At 38.5% G+C, this 22800-nt stretch overlaps 1 protein-coding gene across 1 annotated transcript in view; it reads left to right on the top strand.

Annotated features, from left to right (window-relative positions):
• Positions 1-9289: 9289 nt before the first annotated feature.
• Positions 9290-22800, top strand: part of PolD1 (DNA polymerase delta) — a 213130-nt gene continuing 199619 nt past the window's right edge. The window contains exon 1 of the mRNA XM_067149778.2: positions 9290-9425. Coding sequence (XP_067005879.2) covers positions 9373-9425 — 53 coding nt within the window. The 5' untranslated portion in view covers positions 9290-9372. The remainder of the gene's footprint in view (positions 9426-22800) is intronic.

Genomic DNA, 22800 nt, shown 5'->3' with positions numbered 1-22800 from the left:
AGCCAGAACACGTTGAGTGCCTGCAACAGAAGAAAGCATCACTATACGTAAAAATTACGTAACTGGCAGCTAATACGAGTATTTCAATCTCTGCGTTTTACAGCAAAATAAAGGTTAAAACAGACACTTCAGAACACGTCGAAAGCTGCGAAACGCTATTTACACCAAATAAAAACATGGATGTTCAGAACACGTGGTGTAAAACTACTTACTCCAAACTACACATTCACTGAATTTTACCAAAAATAAAAAATAGGCCCTATAGTAGAGCACTTTAAACACATGGAGCTTTTCTGGGCGAAAAATATGAAGTCTGCTCCCTCTAACCAAGGATTAAACTCAGAAGAGAGCGATATCCGAAAGTCATAACCTGCAACAGAAGAAAGCATCACTATACGTTAAATTAAATAATGGCAGTTAACACGAAGCGGCGTTAAAAGAGCAACGCTCAGAACATGTGGAGTGCAGTGAAACGCTACTGCCACAAAATAAAAGCACTCTTTAGTACGAATAATACCCAAAAGTACAAAAATGAAAACAGGGATGGTCAGAACACGTGGTGAAAAACTACTTACAACCACACATTCACTGAATTTTACCACAAATAAAAAAATAGGCCTTCGTTCGTAGAGCACTTGATCCAGATGAAGAAACGTCACGTGACCTCGGGGAGCCCCCATAAGGCGCTAGAAGGACCAGATTAAGCCGATTGAGCACACTATGAAGACTTCCAGCATAGAAGTAGATAGAGAGGGCGCTCCGTATATTTCTACCGGCCAAGCGTGGCACCAACATGAAGCTCTGAGCGATCAGCTGATGTAGGGCAAAACAAGGCGGTCTTCCATACGAAGAGCATTGCGGAGTGTTGTAAATCCCGATTTAAGCGTGCTTCTTATGCTTAATTGATTTAAACTATTGAATATGGTGATAAATGGAATTCCCTAGGAATATTTCCGTTCCTTTTTGTATGAAAAGTGTTAAGTATCATTTTATATGTGTGATATTTTGATGTGTTTATGTATCAGTTAAGCGATACGGTGACGTGAATAGGTCTCACGTTGTTAACCTATTTTAGTTACTTGTCTCCTAATTTCACAAGTTTAAATTTTTCCGTTATATTCGTCTGAAATAGATATTTTTATAATACACTGTGCTGCAAATAATAAACTCAACAAAACATACCAATAACCTGCATTTCAAATAATGCCGATTTTATGCTGGTTAAGCCTTATAAATCAATAAACGTGACCGATAATAACGCAATCGTCCCCATTGCACCTATAATAATGATCGTCAATGAAGCTTTGAAATTACCAATAGACTACTTAATTCAGGTGATAACCTCAAAGTTCTGTCGTTGAAAAAAACAGCTATCACCATCATCACACTTATTCACAGACCTTCACATTTAGTTTACAGATGTACACTTAGGCATGATGATGGTAAATATTGTTTTACAGGGCCTAATACACTGACTGACAGAGCAAATGCAACACCAAGAAGGAGTGGTCAGAACTTTATGCCAATTGCAGGGTAGACTGACGTCACTGAGGTATGCTCATGATGTGAAATGCGCCGCTGTGCTGCGCACGTAGCGAACGATCAATGGGACACGGCGTTGGCGAATGGCCCACTTCGTACCGTGATTTCTCAGCCGACAGTCATTGTAGAACGTGTTGTCGTGTGCCACAGGACACGTGTATAGCTAAGAATGCCAGGCCGCCGTCAACGGAGGCATTTCCAGCAGACAGACGACTTTACGAGGGGTATGGTGATCGGGCTGAGAAGGGCAGGTTGGTCGCTTCGTCAAATCGCAGCCGATACCCATAGGGATGTGTCCACGGTGCAGCGCCTGTGGCGAAGATGGTTGGCGCAGGGATATGTGGCACGTGCGAGGGGTCCAGGCGCAGCCCAAGTGACGTCAGCACGCGAGGATCGGCGCATCCGCCGCCAAGCGGTGGCAGCCCCGCACGCCACGTCAACCGCCATTCTTCAGCATGTGCAAGACACCCTGGCTGTTCCAATATCGACCAGAACAATTTCCCGTCGATTGGTTGAAGGAGGCCTGCACTCCCGGCGTCCGCTCAGAAGACTACCATTGACTCCACAGCATAGACGTGCACGCCTGGCATGGTGCCGGGCTAGAGCGACTTGGATGAGGGAATGGCGGAACGTCGTGTTCTCCGATGAGTCACGCTTCTGTTCTGTCAGTGATAGTCACGCAGACGAGTGTGGCGTCGGCGTGGAGAAAGGTCAAATCCGGCAGTAACTGTGGAGCGCCCTACCGCTAGACAACGCGGCATCATGGTTTGGGGCGCTATTGCGTATGATTCCACGTCACCTCTAGTGCGTATTCAAGGCACGTTAAATGCCCACCGCTACGTGCAGCATGTGCTGCGGCCGGTGGCACTCCCGTACCTTCAGGGGCTGCCCAATGCTCTGTTTCAGCAGGATAATGCCCGCCCACACACTGCTCGCATCTCCCAACAGGCTGTACGAGGTGTACAGATGCTTCCGTGGCCAGCGTATTCTCCGGATCTCTCACCAATCGAACACGTGTGGGATCTCATTGGACGCCGTTTTCAAACTCTGCCCCAGCCTCGTACGGACGACCAACTGTTGCAAATGGTTGACAGAGAATGGAGAACCATCCCTCAGGACACCATCCGCACTGTTATTGACTCTGTACCTCGACGTGTTTCTGCGTGCATCGCCGCTCGCGGTGGTCCTACATCCTACTGAGTCGATGCCGTGCGCATTGTGTAACCTGCATATCGGTTTGAAATAAACATCAATTATTCTTCCGTGCCGTCTCTGTTTTTCCCCAACTTTCATCCCTTTCGAACCACTCCTCCTTGGTGTTGCATTGTCACTGTCAGTAAGTGTATCTAGGTTATCAGCCATTATCATGCATGAACGCACATAGAACAACCTAACATCTAGGTTATCCGCCACTATCAGAAACGAATAAGCACACACACACACACACATTGTTATTCCCCCTCCCCAAGCATTTATATCTTACATTAAATAAATGATTTTGTTGGTACTTCATTTGAGTGGCTTGGGACATATTGGCCATCATCCCCTTATATTTGGGTTTTATTAAATTTGTCTGATAACCTAGTGTGTATGACTAGCTTTTAAGTTCTAGGATTCAGGTAGGTGGGGGGCTTTAAACGACGTACCACCCCGGCATTTTCCTGGAAGGAGTATTGGAAAACCCGGGGAAAATCACTACTCTAAGGATGGCCACTCAGCACTGGGATTCGAACTTTCTATCTACGGACATCCGGCTCAGCCGCGTAGTCATAGTGCGCGACTTACGGCTGTGCTGTGAGGTTCAGGAATAAATTTAGGCTACCAGAAAAAACGAGTATGTTAAAAAAGTTCAAAGTAAGGTAAGTCCACGATGTAGTTATAAGTCAGAACTGCACTATATGTGCCTAGGCCTAATATTTCATTTGGTCTCAAAGGTACAAATAAACCTGTTATCTATCTATGCGAGAAGAATGCAACTAATTTTCTGACTTATACTCGTTTTCCCATTGCCTAGAATGATACTGTATGAAATCAAGACTGTCTTTTCAGTTACAGATTTTAATCGTTACCTGTGAAAAGATGTCTTACTCTCCTTTTCACATCTCTGACTGCAAATGTAAGCAGAGCAAGATATGACCATTTTTGCTATATTCTTTCCTGGTGTACGGTACTTCACTTATCACATCAACGAAAATACGTGTTTTTTTATGTTTGTAACACATTAAAATTGCATAGAAAAAGCCTGGTTTGTCGACAATGAATCCTTGAAATCTCCCCGTTTACGCCGATGGCCCGCGCAATTTACGATGGGTGTTCGATATCAGCTGATTTGTATCATGGCGCCGTGTTCTGCTGGCAGCGCCCTCTTTGACTATTTGTATGCTTGAAGTATGAAGAGGACAGGTTTCAATCCACAAACCTGGGACACACTTGCTCAATACTGTACAATTTGGCGCCGGACCATACCTGCTGTTGTCAGTCTGTTTGAAGGGGAACGACGCAGATGTGAGGAGGCCAGGAGAGAAGCACGAAAATTCCGTGCAGCACAACCACGCCCACCCAGTAGCGGCTCGCTCTAAAGGGCAGAGGGGCACGTGCCTCTCCAGCTAAGTAACTGTTAATGCATGGTTTTATAAATACTGGCAATTTGAATGGTGATACATTCAGTTTTGATATTAGGCGCCGCATGCAGCTAGAGCGTCAATGTTTTCGTCATACACGTACTTTGCTTCCTCCGGCGGGCTCTACGCTGGCCGGTCATGCTGGGCCCTGTGCCCTTAGCTGCTGACTCTTTCTTAGGTAATTTTCGTTCACGCATGCGTGGAACTAACTAATTTTTAACATGCAGTGAATGGGAGATTGGGTCATTGCCGAAGCCAGCCCGCTACGATTCCGAAAATACGTGAAGGCTTATCGCGCCGAGCAGAACATCGTGTTCCAAGTCTGTCATCTGCGGTCTGATAAACATGCTGTACTGGCTAATGAAATTAGTTAGTATCCTATCTCGTAATATTTAGTGTGATGTCGTTAAAAGTAAATCTGTCGTGTTTTGTGTGCGGACACACAGAATCCCTATGTAGAGTCGCTTAAGGTATATCACACAGCTATGATTAATCTGTAGGCTACGAACAATGAATTCTGTTAGTAATATTTTAAATAGACCTTTTTCTCAACTGTCCCTAACGAAGACTGAGATAAAGACACTCGGTCGACCAACGCCTCATTTACAACTAGAGAAAGTCGGACAATATAAAGGGCGTGAATATTGACGTAGATTCCAGCCAGGGGTGTATACAGAATACGAGTGGTTGTGTGGCTGTGATTCAAGGAATGCGTTTTTCCGTTTTCCGTGCATGTTATTCGGACATGACCTGACGTGGACGAAAACCGGAGTAACAGATCTCAAACACTTGAAAGAAAAGAATTAAAAACCACGAAAGTTCCTCCCAACATATCAATTCATGTATGGAATTAGCTGTGCTAGGGAAACTTAATATAGTGACTCAACTGGATTCTGCTTATCGCCACTCCATTAACAAACACAATGATCAGGTTAGGAAAAATAGGCACATATTACGCAGAATTATTCAGTGCATAAAATTCTGTGGCGTATTTGAAGTGGCATTCCGTGGCCATGATGAGACAGAAAATTCTCTAAATCCTGGAATTTTCAAAGGTCTCATTAATTTTACGGCTGAAATAGACGTTGCTATGAAAGAACACCTGGCCAAAGCTTCTGTATTTAAAGGCACTTCAAAGACCATTCAGAACGAGCTTCTTCACAGTATGTTGAATGTGTGCAGGGAACAAATTTCTTCAGAAATTGGGGAATCCCAATTCATTGCAATAGAAGCAGATGAAACAACGGATGTTTCAAACAAATGCCAATTGGTACTTGTTTTTCGATATGCATTAGAGGTTCACGTCCATGAAAGATTCCGGGGGTTCATGAATCCAACCAACAGGACAGCGGATGGATTGAGCCAATGTCTGTTAGACCAAATTAATCCCATATTAAGGGACACACCACATAAACTTATTTGTCAGAGTTATGACGGAGCCAGCGTAATGAGCGGAAGGACAGGGGGTGCGCAGCCGAAATTGAAAGAACACTACCGTAATGCACATTTCATTCATTGTTATGGACACCAGCTAAATTTGACAATGCAGAAGGCTTGTTCGTACAATCCACAATTCAAATTATTTTTCTGTAACCTGTCCGCAATTCCATTTTTTTTCCAACTCGTCTCACAGAAGTGACCTCTTGAATGAAATAATGAAGACTAGACTCCCTCGGACAATCACTACTCGCTGGAACTACAACATTCGTATGGTGAAAATAGTTTACGAGAATTGAGATAAACTGATTGAGTTCTTTCGCAGAATAGAAGAAGAAGGTAAAACGTCTGTTAGCGTAAATGAAGCCAGTGGACTGCGATGTGCTCTTGAGGATACCATGTTCATGTTCTGGTTGTCTATTTTTCACAAATTAATGCCGCATGTTGACATTTCGTACAATCAGCTACAAAAACGCGAAACAGATTCAGTCTAAATAAAAAAGGCTATTTCTGACTTCGCAAAGTGTGTAACACAACATCGTGAAGAAATAGATACAATTTCATGTGATCTCACGGACTACAATAATTCCGATAAAAGACGTAGAGTAAGTGACAAAAGGACCATTGCAGCGAAAGAAGTATGTGACGTTGTAATGTATCAGGTGCATGATAGGTTTGCATTTATAGTCCTCTCCGTGTAAGGACGTACCCTAAGGGTGCAACCTTACCCTTTCTCCCCTGTAATATTAAGATATTGATTTATGGTTACTTTTCTTGCTGTTGGGTCTTTTTCAGTGTCAGTAACCATACAGTTTAGGGACCCTACTTGCCGATACGACGTCTTACATTTACCGTTAATCTGGCACGTTGGCAACGTTCAATCACTGCTCTAGCGTGAAGTGCGTGTTGCCACCGCATCGCCGTTAAAGTCAGTAGTGATACATTTGCGAGAATATTTAAAGCATATTTTCTTTTTCTGTAGGATTGTAAATCTATTTGGCTAATACCAGGTAAGTAGGATTGTGGCATGTTCGGATAATGCATTTAATAACATAGTTTGTGTGAAATGATGAAAGTGCTCAAATACGTCAGTCTCATGTCTAGATCTACCGGTACATGAAATAACTCTTGCGGGACGAAATTTTGGCAGTAGAACTTATAACATTATTATTTTCAAATCCGCAGTGAACTTGAAAGCTGACCTAAATTCCGTTTCACGGAGCTTGGCACATTAGTATTCCTATATGTTTCCTGATAAGCTTGAAGATATAACCAGCCTGCAGGCTGAAAATATGCCCAATAATCTCTCTCCTTACTGGTTACCGGTATTGAAGAGAGAAGGAAATATTCGCGCAAAAAAAAAAGGGAAGTCATTGGATGTCTGGAACTTTCGAAAATCACACTGCAAAGACTTATTAAATAAATTGCATCGTTTAACACGCCCCTCTTTTCAAGAATATGGTTATAGTACGCCTACTGTATATCAAAATAAAGACAGATAATTTAAGTGAGAAAGTGTGTTTATTTCTTTAATTCCTCATTGAGGAGATATTCATAATTATCTTGATTTATTTCATCTTATCTTTTATCATTTACTAGGGTAGGGAAACATTCATTATCGGTGTTTACATTGAGGTTAGTTTGTTATGGTTATGTCTGATGATTTTAATATGTAACCAGGCAGGTTGGCAGCAGTGATCAGCCATTACAAAAAAGAGAAAAGAAGAGCATCAGGCGGCGATATTTACTTTCTGGGGTATTTCCTTACGTGGCAATTACTATACTGGGTATATTGAAGCTGCAACACTACTGTACTCCGATTCATTTGACAAATTCTCTATAAACTTTCCACAAAATGTTTTAAATTCTACTGTGTTGCATTATCCAATGTTCCAGAAAGAGAGGCTAAAGACGGAATTAGAAGTGATTTATAAACGGACAGATTTCAGGCAAGTCAAAGGAGCTCTACCACTCCTCGCTTTTATTTTAGAAAATAATCTCTAATCAACGTTCAAAGAAACGCTAAAGCTTCTGAGGATAATTGTGACAACACCCATGTCCACAGCCGAAGCAGAGCGCTTTTTTTCGACACTGGCTCGTATTAAGACATTTCTACACAACACAATGACCGAAGAACGACTATCTGCTCTGGCAATGATTTCTATTGCGAAAGACCTTATTTACGATATGCCTGGCTTTGACGATAAAGTCATTTCTAAGTTTAGGCATAGAAGAATGGAATTCGTGTTTAAATAAAGGGATAACACTGCGGTCGTTGAACAAGTCCCTACCGTATTCCTCATTTGTATGGCGTGCCTTTGCTGGCAGGACCTAGTGTTTACGCTGCACTATGTCTTCTGGTATGAGCTAGAGCAATTTTGTTACTTTCATTGATCTGTCTCTGTCTTATCCTTGGCTTTGACAATATGAAAGTGACTGAGGTATGAGCGATACTAGTAATGCCATTCCTTCCGCAGCCAGTCCCTGCTATGAATGGTGTGAAAATGTTGCTCATAGGGCTGGTTGGTGCATGCATTTCAGTGGGCTTGGCAGACTGATATGTAATAGCAACTTCTGGCCCGGTGAGGAAAGCAACGGGAAACTACCTCACTCCTCATTTCCCTAGTACGCCTCTTCAGTGATGCCTAGGCCATCTATGACAGCTGATGGCGGAGCTGTTGAGGATCCAACCAGCCTTAGGGCTGAAGACTGAACATACATACATACATACATGGCCAGGGCGAGTAGACTGTACTTCATTCGTCCTGTAGACTCAGTAGTAGGCCCATCAGTCGGTACAGTAATTTGAATGGACTTTTGGATTACAAGGCCGTCCAACGGTAGTTCCATAATGTATATAGCGCTGTGAACGTATTTCAGATATACTTCAGTGGCAGTAGGTACATTGAAATAGTTCAAGATACATTAGTGACAGTAGGTACAGTACATTTAAATAGTTCAAGATACGTTAGTGACAGTAGGTGCTGTACATTTAAATAGTTCAAGATACTTTAGTGTCAGTAGGTATTGTACATTTAAATAGTTCAAGATACTTTAGTGACAGTAGGTACTGTACATTTAAATAGTTCAAGATACGTTAGTGACAGTAGGTGCTGTACATTTAAATTTTTCAAGATACTTAGGGTGATGAAGAGTCTGGATCGCTGCCTAAGAGTCTGGATCGCTGCCTTCTTCGAATGGACACCAACATTTCATTCCACAGTTTCTCTTAAAATGAAGACGACAGTGAAGTAAGTGAGTAATGATCAAGTATTTAACATTGTATGATGTGTATCCGGGTATGCATTTCTTTACTCATGTGTGCTTAGTAAGAACGTAAATTTGTGAAAAAGTAGTGTGCCCCTCCACCAGTTCCCCTCAGTAGCCGCTGCTGCGCCTACCTCCAACAATTCTGTGCAATCTGTCAGGACTCTTATTCCATTCTAGAATTGGTCTGTTCAACCATCAAAAATACATCCAGAGACAGAACTGAATTTATTGGAAGAAGTTAAACACTCGGAAACGAGTTAAAGCCGCCGTCGTCGACGAAGACGACGACGACGATAATACAACTCCAGCGCTGCTGCGGAGAAAAATCGACATATCAAAGTAATGGAAGTTCAAGGAACTCACACTTCTTCCACAGAATGTAAGTCTTGGTGTTCGGAGACAATGTTTTCCCGCGCAATCTTTAATGTCAGCAAAGTGAAGTAATCGGAGTGCATATGTTTGTCATATAGTATATACCTTGTTATTTATCTTAATCTTCAAAATGGAAAACAAACGTAAGCCAACTCCTATGGGGGGTCAAGCAAAAAAAGTCAAGTAAGGAAGTTATATTACGTATATTTCATGGAAAACTATGCATGTATTAGTGGTGGTGGTGGTAGTTTCCTTCACGTCACTTTAAAATGTCAACCAAGGATGTGTTGTGAATTACCAGGAAATACATTGACCAGGCGTTCCAAGACTTTCAAGAGTTTTGGAATTTGAGAGGTTATTTATACCGTGTGGCGTTTTTCGGGTACCGTCAGGTGGGGTGACTGGCAGAAAACCAACACTATATTTAGGAGTACAGTAGGTCCACATATTTATGACACCGAGGTTTGGAATTAAGGTTAAATACATATCAGCTGTCATAGATGTCCTAAGCGTCACTGATGAGGGGTACAAGGGAAATGAGAAGTGAAGTAGTTTCCCGTTGCTTTCCTCACCGAGTCGGAAGTTGCTAGTACATATTAGTCTGCCAAGCTCACAAAAATGCACATACTAACCGAACTTATTAGGGACATTTTCACACCATTCATGAAGGAAGTGTTTCGATAAGGAACGGTATTACTAAATTCACACAGACCTCCGTCACTTTCATGTTGTCAGTACCAAGGATGACCACGAACCTACTATACTGGCGTAGCAGGGGGAGATGTGATATTCCCACGTGGCGCGTCCCAGGTCATGGAATACCACAGGTCGCTTTTACTTGCGCATAGTACCACTTTGTTAGATATACAGTAGGTTTGTGATTAGAAGCGACAGTGTGTGCTCAGGATGCATTTTACAGTACCTGTGATTCGTACCACTATATGAGCGACACCATGGTTCTGCCTTGCCTATGATTAGTACCCACTATGTGAGAAACACCACGGGATAGTGCAAGTCCCTGTGGTTAGTCCACTTACGTGATGAACACCATAGGTTTGCGTTGAGTTAAATAGCGACGCAATGTGTGAAACACCCTAGGTCTGTGTTACATGTGCGCATTACATTACTTGTGAGTAGTACCATAATGTATGGAATACCGCAAGTCTACGCTACTACCATGGTTCTACTTTCCTAGCGATAAGTACCATTATGAGGGGCCGATGACCTGGATTTTGGACCCGTTCAGACTACAAGCATTATTGATTCAGTACAGTGCTTTAGAAGCAGTTCCTTGGTCAGTAATACTATTGTTTAACGCTAGTTTCTGGGAATGTGGGTCATTGCAGGTCGAATACACTGATTGTTTTAACCTCATGTCCATCCATTCATTCTTCGTCCTCACGTTTTGAATTCTGTTCAGTGGAGGATTATGAATTTTTAATTGTCGTTACATTTAGTCTCATTTCGTGCCATTAGGGGCCGATGACCTAGATGTTAGGCTCCTTTTAAACAACAAGCATCATCATCATTAATACCAAGGATGAGACAGACAGGTCAGTGAAAGTAACGAATTTGTTCTAGCCCATACCAAATGACATAGTGCACTGTAAACTCTAGGTCTAACCACATAAGACATTGACTAAAAGTACCATAATCAAATGAGTTGTAAGAAATTCTTACATAGTAGTAAACTTTATTTTATTCCCAGTACACTTTTTACATGATTTTTACTTATAATTGTTCTTGTAATAAAATTGTAATTGTTACATTCAAGAAATCTTTGTACATTGCACTCAAGCAGAGAAGAGGGCAAAAAGGTGATTACGAAGATGATTCTTTCAGTACTACTACTGCAAAACTTGTAATTTCATCAGTGGTTGATGAGGTATTTTCTTATTTCTCCAGTGTTCGCCTCTCTAACGTAATAGTTAGCACTATTAGCTGCCGTCCTTGGAGGCTTGGGTTCAATTCCCAGTACTGCCAAAAAATTTACAATGGTAGGAGGGCTGGTATATGTTTAAAATGGTACATTCAGCTCACCTCCATTGGGGGTGTGCCTGGAAAGAGCTGCACAGCCTCAGGATGCGTACACGAGGTTACTTTACCTAGCTCCAGGATGTCGTCATACTTATGTTACATTATCCGTCACAGCTGAGAATGGTCTTAAAATTGAATATTCTTTCAAGTGCCCCTGTAGAGCATCTTTTCCAACAAATATAAAGATATACTTTCCCCCATGAGATCGAAGATTAGTTGTGAGAATTTTAAGGATCACTTATTCTGTATAAAGTAAATGGGAGATTATTTGAAAACGTCACTAACGAAAAATAAAACTTACGGGGAAAAGGGTAATTTGGAAATTTCCGTGGTATCATCTCTAGTCTTACGTAGTGAAGATAGCCATTTAATGTGTCTATGCTAATATCTTTTCCTGTGCAAACTTTGGTATCATTCCAGCTTATGCAAAACAAAAAGACTCAAGACTGACAGTCTGTGAAGAATTTATAATTGTAATTTTATTGATTACTTATTAAAAATGTTATTAGTAATTTTAACTGAGGAAAATATTGCTCAAGTAACTATAATTATTTTGTAATTCATCACAATTACTTTTTCTTGTATTTTTTCCATCACTGCTTACAACCAGTTTTTGACCATAGTCACCCCAGTTAATGGTGATGTAGGGTTGCCAAGCCACACACTTGTAAGATAACATATACACTTTTGTTCTCTGTCTCCTCAGTGAAGTACTCTTTTGCACTCCTCTTCTTCACATTGTGCTACTTTTAAGTCATACTGTAGTAAATAAGCACATTTCTAACAAAATGAGGTCTTAATATTTGGAGACAATATCTTTAAAAAATTTCTCTGAAATGTCATCAGTCCCATATTTTTAGTAGATTGCGCTCCACAAATTCCCACAGTAGACTGCTGCAGTGGTAATTGCTGCAATGAGAAGTAGATGAAAGGTTGTCTTAAGTAAACGACGTGATCATAACCAAGGGAAATTTAAAAAAAGTCCAAAGAAGCTAAATTATTTCAGCCTTATTTTGATTATGATGCTAATGATTATAGTGATGATCAGCAGCAACATCCTGACGGCACCTAGTATCATGTTTTTCTGTTACCATATCCAAGAATGCTAGCCTGCTATATCATCTCAGATGAATGAATTCTGTTCCAAGTCAATACACTTAGGATTAATTCACTTCAGAATCAAACTCAAGACCACTGTAACTGTAATTATGTTCCTCCCTAGATTACAGCCCAGATTAAACATGCTAGTTCTTCTAGTACAATTAAACTGCCAAATCTTCCATCAGAGTTAAGTGTAGTGGCCTTCAGTTCTAGTGACCCGGGGTGCCTCGTAGCAAAACACACTCACCATTTCAATTTTATTGATTTTTTGATAAATAAGTTACAAGATTGTGAGCAACTGCAGCGTGACCTCGAAAATGTTGTGAGATGGACAGCAGGCAATGGTATGATGATAAACGGGAATAAAAGTCAGGTTGTGAGTTTCACAAATAGGAAAAGTCCTCTCAGTTTTAATTACTATGTTGATGGGGTGAAAGTTTCTTTTGGGGATCATTGTAAGTATCTAGGTGTTAATATAAGGAAAGATCTTCATTGGGGTAATCACATAAATGGGATTGTAAATAAAGGGTACAGATCTCTGCACATGGTTATGAGGGTGTTTAGGGGTTGTAGTAAGGATGTAAAGGAGAGGGCATATAAGTCTCTGGTAAAACTCCAACTAGAGTATGGTTCCAGTGTATGGGACCCTCACCAGGATTACCTAATTCAAGAACTGGGGAAAAATCCAAAGAAAAGCAGCTCGATTTGTTCTGGGTGATTTCCGACAAAAGAGTAGCGTTACAAAAATGTTGCAATGTTTGGGTTGGGAAGAACTGAGAGAAAGAAGAAGAGCTGCTCAACTAAGTGGTATGTTCCTAGCTGTCAGCGGAGAGTTGGCGTTGAATGACATTAGTAGATGAATAAGTTTGAATGGCGTTTATAAAAGTAGGAAAGATCACAATATGAAGATAAAGTTGGAATTCAAGAGGACAAACTGGGGCAAATATTTATTTATAGGAAGGGGAGTTAGGGATTGGAATAACTTACGAAGGGAGACGTTCAATAAATTTCCAATTTCTTTGAAATCATTTAGGAAAAGGCTAGGAAAGCAACAGATAGGGAATCTGCCACCTGGGCGACTGCCGTAAATCAGTATTGATTGATTGATTGATTGATTGATTGATTGATTGATTGATTGATTTATTTATTTATTTATTTATTTATTTATTTATTAACTGGATTCATAATATCCTATCACACACCATGTACGTATTACATGCAGCACTTGTATAACTCACTACAATTAATTGAATTAGTATCAAGAGCACTCGTACGACACTTTTTCCCAGATTCCTGATCAATTCCATGCATTGTTGACAGAACTAACACAACTTTCTTCTTTTTAGTAACCACTGATACAAGGTTTTTATCGTATTGGCATCCAAACTGGTATGTTCCGGGAACTAAATGTCTATTTTCAGCCACAAACTCAGGCGGAACCTCTCATTTGTTCTTCTACAGGGTGCCTACAAAGCTCAGTCCTTGTTCCAGTAGGTAATCGACCAAGGGGTAACTAATGCCTGTTGCTCACGGTAAAATTTTCTGTCAAATTTATTGTACAATAATTTAATTTTATAAAATTTCTGTTGCTCACGGTCAAATTCAAGTTTTATAAAACCTTCTCGTAAAATAGGACATGTTCTATTCCGTAAAATTAATTTTATGAAACGAACCAATCAGCAAAGCTGACATCACGATGATACTGGCGCTACGTCGTGAGAAGATTGTGAAGCTCGATTGTAAACAAACACTTCTTTCTAAAATGGCAGGATCCGGGTGGACTAAGGAAGAAGCTGTTAGTGTTTTACTGGACGAATACCAGAAATATCCTTGTTTGTACGAAGTTAAAACGCCACTTTACCACAACAGAAATGCAAGAAGAGGGGCAGAAAACACAATCGCCGAATTCTTATATGAATGCTGGTCTTCTAACCTCAACTAATTTTTGACCAAGGACAGCAATCCTCTACCTTCTTCTCTTCTTTTGATCCAAACTGAGTCCAGCATTTCCTGGCATTTCTTTTCTTCCTTTTTACCACTGTACAACATATAATTGCAGCTAAAGCAGCAAGTTTTGCTTTGTTTGTTGGAGCAATACTCTCAAACACACTGTAAGTTGAACAGCTGATTCTTAGTTTAAAAGTTTATCAATAGATGGCAGCACATGCACATCCTAGTTCAGGAGTGAGTTCATAGATGGCCATCTTGATGCTTCAAGGGATTTTATAAAATAATTTTACCGTGAGCAACACAACTTGTTTTCACCAAATTTTTATAAAATTAATTGTACAACAAATTTTACAAAACATTTTATCGTGAGCAATAGGCTTAAGTTACTGAAATAATTATCAGTAGTCACATTTCGGTTCGTGTCTTTTATAGGCTCACTCAACCTCTTTACCACATCAAAAGGCTTATTTGAAACTTCATATTGTCCCAGTTTCTGCGTCCCACAGTACGTATACCTCCAAACTGTAAGTATAGAAAGTTCGGAAATCGCACATCGCATAAACTTCGAGGCCATATTTGGCAGGCTTTTTGGCCATATACTGTATAAAGCTACAGCGGCCACAAAATGCAACTAACATTTCATCTATAGTTGCAAACTCACCAAGAGAGTATGAACTTTAACAGTTTGCAATGAAGTTATTGAGAAATCACCGAATATCGGCCAGTTTGTCATTTTTGGTATATTCAGTCCTAGTATCCACATCATCAAATCGAAGACTTCTCAGCAGTAATCGAAAGCAACGATCACTTAAGTTAACCCGCAGTACTATCATTCCGGTCCCGTTGGTAGTAAACATTTCTGATAAGTTTGTGCGGTTTACTCTTTTCATGGCTATCGAGAACAACGCACCAAAAAGAGCTAAAATTTCTGATGTTGTTCCTCTAAAATCTCTTTCTTGACCTTCTGGACATTGTACTTTTGCCTTGTTAATAAATGTATTTGTGCGTCTAACAATTTCATCGACCAAACTTGAATTTAATATGGTGAGAAAACATTCTAGTTCAGTTTTACATTGGCGAGTTTGTCCTTTAGAACCAAGAAAAGTTTTTATCAAGTTCTTTGCCTTTTCTTATTTTTTTGTATTCCTCCCCATGGGTTTATTTGCCCATAATGTATCACCATCTTTCCAATGAAGAAACGTAGGGTGCTGTCATCACGGTCACCATTGCTTACATGTCCGGCTCCACAGCTAAATGGTTAACATGCTGGCCTTTGGTCACAGGGGTCCTGGTATTCGATTCCCGGCAGGGTTGGGAATTTTAACCATCATTAGTAAAATTCGCTGGCTTGGGGGCTGGGTGTATGTATCGTCTTCATCATCATTTCATCCTCATCTCGACGTGCATGCCACCTACGGGAGTCAAATCAAAAGACCTGCACCTGCGAGTCGATTATGTCCTCGGACACTCCCGGCACTCAAAGCCATATGCCATTTAATTTCCTTTCATCGTTTTCATCATCAGCCCTGTCCATTACAACTTCGTAGTCGCTGCTGTGACCGTCCGTTTCGATAACTTCAGGTTCGAAATTAATATCATTAGGATCGTCCCAAAAATCTTCTCCTTCATTCGTTTTTTTTTCTTCCAATTCATCGAGAATAGAATTGGGATCATTGTAACTTGCCCTGAAATGCATAATAAGACACAATTACGTCAATATTACAGAAAGAAAATAAAAGAGTAGGAGAAAGGAGGGAGTCAAACAGAAAATGAAGCAAACTTGAAATGAAATGGCATATGGCTTTTAGTGCCGGGAGTGTCCGAAGACATGTTCGGCTCGCCATGTGCAGGTCTGATATACCAACAATTTGTTGGTTATTTTGATCCACCTTTTCAATACAAATTACAGTTTGTGTTGCTAAGTTGTTATGCTACAACACTAATTTACCGGGACATGTTTCGCTTTTATTCACAAGCATCATCAGCCTATACAATTGCCTCAAGGTTTGTCATATTTGGGTTGTTGTTACAAATTTCATTACATTGAATGTAAATCTAATTTCAGTGATAACAATATTTAAAACAAGAATAATATACACATTAAAAATTATGACAATATGATTTGCAATGTTAAAATGGATTAACTCTTAATTCTAAAACACATTGACGTCCAAAACACAGTTTTTACAATTTGAAAATTTGGTTAAAAATTGTTTGCAATGTTAAAATAAAATTGATTCAGCTATAATTTGGCATTAAAATTTGAGTCATAAATATAAATTTAAATATTGGATGTTAATATATAGGAGCCATAGTTTCTGAAGTGCGTTGGTTTCTAGAATACAGTAACATTTCAGTATTGAGAATTTTAGTTAAGAATTGTGCTCTCTAAATAATGTTATTTAAAAAGACTGTAATTTTGCATTGTGCGTGATTAGTCATGATGATAATCTAGAATTGAAGTCTTGAGTTCGTTGGAAAATGGCTTCTAGATTTGATGAGGCTTGCTGCTGCATGGCAATTTGATCAGAGGAAGCATTGACATATTTAATTCTTGTTTGTAGCGACCAGACTCTCCGTTGGAAGTTGATTGTTTTGATGTAAGTTATGGTTAAAAGGGGCTTCAATCCAAATTTTGAGTACCGGTATCTGATTATGTTTCTTTCGATTTATGGAAGGGAAGAAGCATCTGGAACAAATGGAAATGAACTTAAGTAATATTGTGTGTGTGTGTGTGTGTTGTGCTTATAATGTGAGTGTTGATGTTGCATTATCACTTACCCCTTTGTCTGCTGCTACAGAATCTTGTGGGCCTTATTGCGTTACTGTGACTATTGTCTGTTGTGGCTCTACTCCTTGTGTTGTACGTATGAAAGAGCTGTTGTGAAAGGCGGGTAGGGGGTTGAGGGGAAGAGATGTTGGGCGGGGCGTTTGCTATTGACGTGCTACGTGGTGGGGAATTCTTATCTGTTGTCGAGGTGGGGGTAGAGGACGATCCTGCAGGCGGGGCGTTAAGCTTTGGCGTGTTATGTGGAGGGGGACTTTTTTGCGTTGCGGAAATGGTTTCAGTTGTGAGTGTATTTAGATTGAATATTTTAAAGAATTTGCTTTTATCTGATTTGAGATTTCGTAATAATGTTGGCAACTGCTCTATTAACGGACTTTTTATTTCGACCGCGTCATTCAAGTTTTTTCCCTTATTAAAGTATTGATCCAAATAAATATATATGTTTTTGAATTCTGTCATTAGCTTCCCCTTTTCGATTCTTTTGATTATTGTAAGATCTTTGTCTATTGAGGTGTAATGATGGCCGGTTTCTTTCATATGATTACTCATTGCGGAGTATTTATTGTGTTTTAACGCATTAAAGTGTTCCATGTATCTGGTTAGGAAACTGCGTCCAGTTTGGCCAACATATGAAGATTTACACTGTGCGCATGTTAGTCTGTATATTCCGGAGCCTTGAAATTTGTTATTGTAGGCATTTACTGTGTTATGGTTAAAAAATAAGTTTTTGTTAGTGTTATATGTTTTAAAGGCTATTTGCATATCTCGTTTTTTGAGTGGGTTTGCTATTTGGTGAATCTTTGAACTGGTGTAAGTGAAGGTTGCGTATTTGGATTTTTTAGTCTTTTCCGGTGTGAGGTTTGTGGCTATTTTGAGCTTTACTTTGTTGATGATTCGATTTACTATGTCTGCTTTATATCCATTGGCTAGTGCTAGTTCTTCTATAAAATTTATTTCTTTTGTAAAATTTGCGGGTGATAAGGGTTTTGTAGGCTCTGTAGACCATACTGAAAAAGGTTGCTTGTTTGTGGGATTTGGGGTGGAGTGAGTCATTTCTTATTGTTATTGGCATGTGTGTTGGTTTTCTGTATATTAGATAATCAAATTTGGATTTTAAGCGTGTTACAGTAATATCTAAATAATTCAACGAGTTGTTTTTTTCGTCTTCTTTGGTAAATTTTACGTATATATCGATGTTGTTTAAAAATTCAAGGATTTTTTCGCTGTTATTTTTTCGGTTGTCTGTTATTACAAATGTATCGTCAACAAATCTCAGCCAAAGACAGATTCCTTCTATGTTTGGTTTTATAATGCTATGTTCTATGTTATCCATATAAATATCCGCTAATATTCCCGAGCTGGGGTCACCCATGGCTAAACTTAATTGTTGGTAAATTTTATTGTTAAAGGTGAAATAGTTATTATTTAGTACGAATTTAAGTAGTATAATAAATTCATCTACTTCTAGCTTACTTAAGTTGCTATATTTGGAAAGGTTTGAGTTAATAATTTCGATCGTTTCTTTAATGGGAATATTTGAATACATATTGGAAATGTCAAACGAGCTCATTCTATGGTGGGGTTGTAAGTTGAAGTTTTTTAATCTTTCGCAAAATTCAATTGAGTTATTAATTGAGGAGTTACTCTGGAACTTATAATGCTTTTTGAGGAACTGATGTATAAATTTTGATATTTTATATGTTGGGCTATTTCTGCTGTTTATAATTGGTCGAATGGGTGTATTGTTTTTGTGTACTTTAGGTAGTGCCTTAGCCTTGGGTAATGTTGGGTTGATGTTGACCATTTTTTGTTGTTCTTGCTCGTTAAATAAACAAACTGAATTTTTAAGGATTGTTTTTAGATTCCTTTGAATTCTAGAGATCGGGTCTTTATTTACTATAGTGTAAGATTCATTAGAAAAGAATTCTTCGTTTTTTTTTTTATGTAGTCACTTTTATTTACTCGGACTATTGTTTCGCCTTTATCTGCCTTAGTCACGATAATGTCGTTATCTTTTATTTTTATCTTTAAATCTTTTATTTGTTTTAGGAGGGTCTGGTCGGAATTAGTTTTCATTTCTTTTACTAAACTTGGGAGTTTCTTTTCTACTTCATATTTAATGTCATTTTGTATTTCTGCCAGCAGTTTCCCTATATTTGCTTCAGGTTCCGCTATTGTGATAGTTAATTCTTCCATTTTGTACGGGTTAGGCCACTTGAACTTAGTTCCTTTGTTGAGTATGTTCATTTCATTTTCAGAAAAATTGGTGTCTGATAAATTAATTGTCGCGGGGTTGTTTATCTTTAAAGGAATTGAATCATTTTTTCCATTAACGGTTAACTTTTTTTGATCTTCTATTAGGTGTTTTAGTTTGTTTTCTAGAGTTTTTTGGTTTCTGTCTAAGATGTTTGAGAGTTTTTCAATAGTATGTCGTTGAATGGAGCTCCATACATACTATTGAAAAACTCTCAAACATCTTAGACAGAAACCATAAAACTCTAGAAAACAAACTAAAACACCTAATAGAAGATCAAAAAAAGTTAACCGTTAATGGAAAAAATGATTCAATTCCTTTAAAGATAAACAACCCCGCGACAATTAATTTATCAGACACCAATTTTTCTGAAAATGAAATGAACATACTCAACAAAGGAACTAAGTTCAATTGGCCTAACCCGTACAAAATGGAAGAATTAACTATCACAATAGCAGAACCTGAAGCAAATATAGGGAAACTGCCGGCAGAAATACAAAATGACATTAAATATGAAGTAGAAAAGAAACTCCCAAGTTTAGTAAAAGAAATAGAAACTAATTCCGACCAGACCCTCCTAAAACAAATAAAAGATTTAAAGACAAAAATAAAAGATAACGACATTATCGTGACTAAGGCAGATAAAGGCGAAACAATAGTCCGAGTAAATAAAAGTGACTACATAAAAAAAAAAAAAAACGAAGAATTATTTTCTAATGAATCTTACACTATAGTAAATAAAGACCCGATCTCTAGAATTCAAAGGAATCTAAAAACAATCCTTAAAAATTCAATTTGTTTATTTAACAAGCAAGAACAACAAAAAATGGTCAACATCAACCCAACATTACCCAAGGCTAAGGCACTACCTAAAGTACACAAAAACAATACACCCATTCGACCAATTATAAACAGCAGAAATAGCCTAACACATAAAATATCAAAATTTATACATCAGTTCCTCAAAAAGCATTATAAGTTCCAGAGTAACTCCTCAATTAAAAACTCAATTGAATTTTGCGAAAGATTAAAAAACTTCAACTTACAACCCCACCATAGAATGAGCTCGTTTGACATTTCCAATATGTATTCAAATACCCCCATTAAAGAAACGATCGAAATTATTAACTCAAACCTTTCCAAATATAGCAACTTAAGTAAGCTAGAAGTAGATGAATTTATTATACTACTTAAATTCGTACTAAATAATAACTATTTCACCTTTAACAATAAAATTTACCAACAATTAAGTTTAGCCATGGGTGACCCCAGCTCGGGAATATTAGTGGATATTTATATGGATAACATAGAACATAGCATTATAAAACCAAACATAGAAGGAATCTGTCTTTGGCTGAGATTTGTTGACGATACATTTGTAATAACAGACAACCGAAAAAATAACAGCGAAAAAATCCTTGAATTTTTAAACAACATCGATATATACGTAAAATTTACCAAAGAAGACGAAAAAAAAACTCGTTGAATTATTTAGATGTTACTGTAACACGCTTAAAATCCAAATTTGATTATCAAATATACAGAAAACCAACACACACGCCAATAACAATAAGAAATGACTCACTCCACCCCAAATCCCACAAACAAGCAACCTTTTTCAGTATGGTCTACAGAGCCTACAAAATACCCTTATCACCCGCGAATTTTACAAAAGAAATAAATTTTATAAAAGAACTAGCACTAGCCAATGGATATAAAGCAGACATAGTAAATCGAATCATCAACAAAGTAAAGCTCAAAATAGCCACAAACCTCACACCGGAAAAGACTAAAAAATCCAAATACGCAACCTTCACTTACACCAGTTCAAAGATTCACCAAATAGCAAACTCACTCAAAAAACGAGATATGCAAATAGCCTTTAAAACATATAACACTAACAAAAACTTATTTTTTAACCATAACACAGTAAATGCCTACAATAACAAATTTCAAGGCTCCGGAATATACAGACTAACATGCGCACAGTGTAAATCTTCATATGTTGGCCAAACTGGACGCAGTTTCCTAACCAGATACATGGAACACTTTAATGCGTTAAAACACAATAAATACTCCGCAATGAGTAATCATATGAAAGAAACCGGCCATCATTACACCTCCATAGACAAAGACCTTACAATAATCAAAAGAATCGAAAAGGGGAAGCTAATGACAGAATTCAAAAACATATATATTTATTTGGATCAATACTTTAATAAGGGAAAAAACTTGAATGACGCGGTCGAAATAAAAAGTCCGTTAATAGAGCAGTTGCCAACATTATTACGAAATCTCAAATCAGATAAAAGCAAATTCTTTAAAATATTCAATCTAAATACACTCACAACTGAAACCATTTCCGCAACGCAAAAAAGTCCCCCTCCACATAACACGCCAAAGCTTAACGCCCCGCCTGCAGGATCGTCCTCTACCCCCACCTCGACAACAGATAAGAATTCCCCACCACGTAGCACGTCAATAGCAAACGCCCCGCCCAACATCTCTTCCCCTCAACCCCCTACCCGCCTTTCACAACAGCTCTTTCATACGTACAACACAAGGAGTAGAGCCACAACAGACAATAGTCACAGTAACGCAATAAGGCCCACAAGATTCTGTAGCAGCAGACAAAGGGGTAAGTGATAATGCAACATCAACACTCACATTATAAGCACAACACACACACACACACACAATATTACTTAAGTTCATTTCCATTTGTTCCAGATGCTTCTTCCCTTCCATAAATCGAAAGAAACATAATCAGATACCGGTACTCAAAATTTGGATTGAAGCCCCTTTTAACCATAACTTACATCAAAACAATCAACTTCCAACGGAGAGTCTGGTCGCTACAAACAAGAATTAAATATGTCAATACTTCCTCTGATCAAATTGCCATGCAGCAGCAAGCCTCATCAAATCTAGAAGCCATTTTCCAACGAACTCAAGACTTCAATTCTAGATTATCATCATGACTAATCACGCACAATGCAAAATTACAGTCTTTTTAAATAACATTATTTAGAGAGCACAATTCTTAACTAAAATTCTCAATACTGAAATGTTACTGTATTCTAGAAACCAACGCACTTCAGAAACTATGGCTCCTATATATTAACATCCAATATTTAAATTTATATTTATGACTCAAATTTTAATGCCAAATTATAGCTGAATCAATTTTATTTTAACATTGCAAACAATTTTTAACCAAATTTTCAAATTGTAAAAACTGTGTTTTGGACGTCAATGTGTTTTAGAATTAAGAGTTAATCCATTTTAACATTGCAAATCATATTGTCATAATTTTTAATGTGTATATTATTCTTGTTTTAAATATTATCACTGAAATTAGATTTACATTCAATGTAATGAAATTTGTAACAACAACCCAAATATGACAAACCTTGAGGCAATTGTAT

The sequence above is a fragment of the Anabrus simplex genome, chromosome 6 (genome assembly GCF_040414725.1).
Source record: "Anabrus simplex isolate iqAnaSimp1 chromosome 6, ASM4041472v1, whole genome shotgun sequence".
NCBI classification, from domain to species: Eukaryota; Metazoa; Arthropoda; class Insecta; order Orthoptera; family Tettigoniidae; genus Anabrus; species Anabrus simplex.
This window is presented reverse-complemented; position numbering and strand designations above follow the sequence as displayed.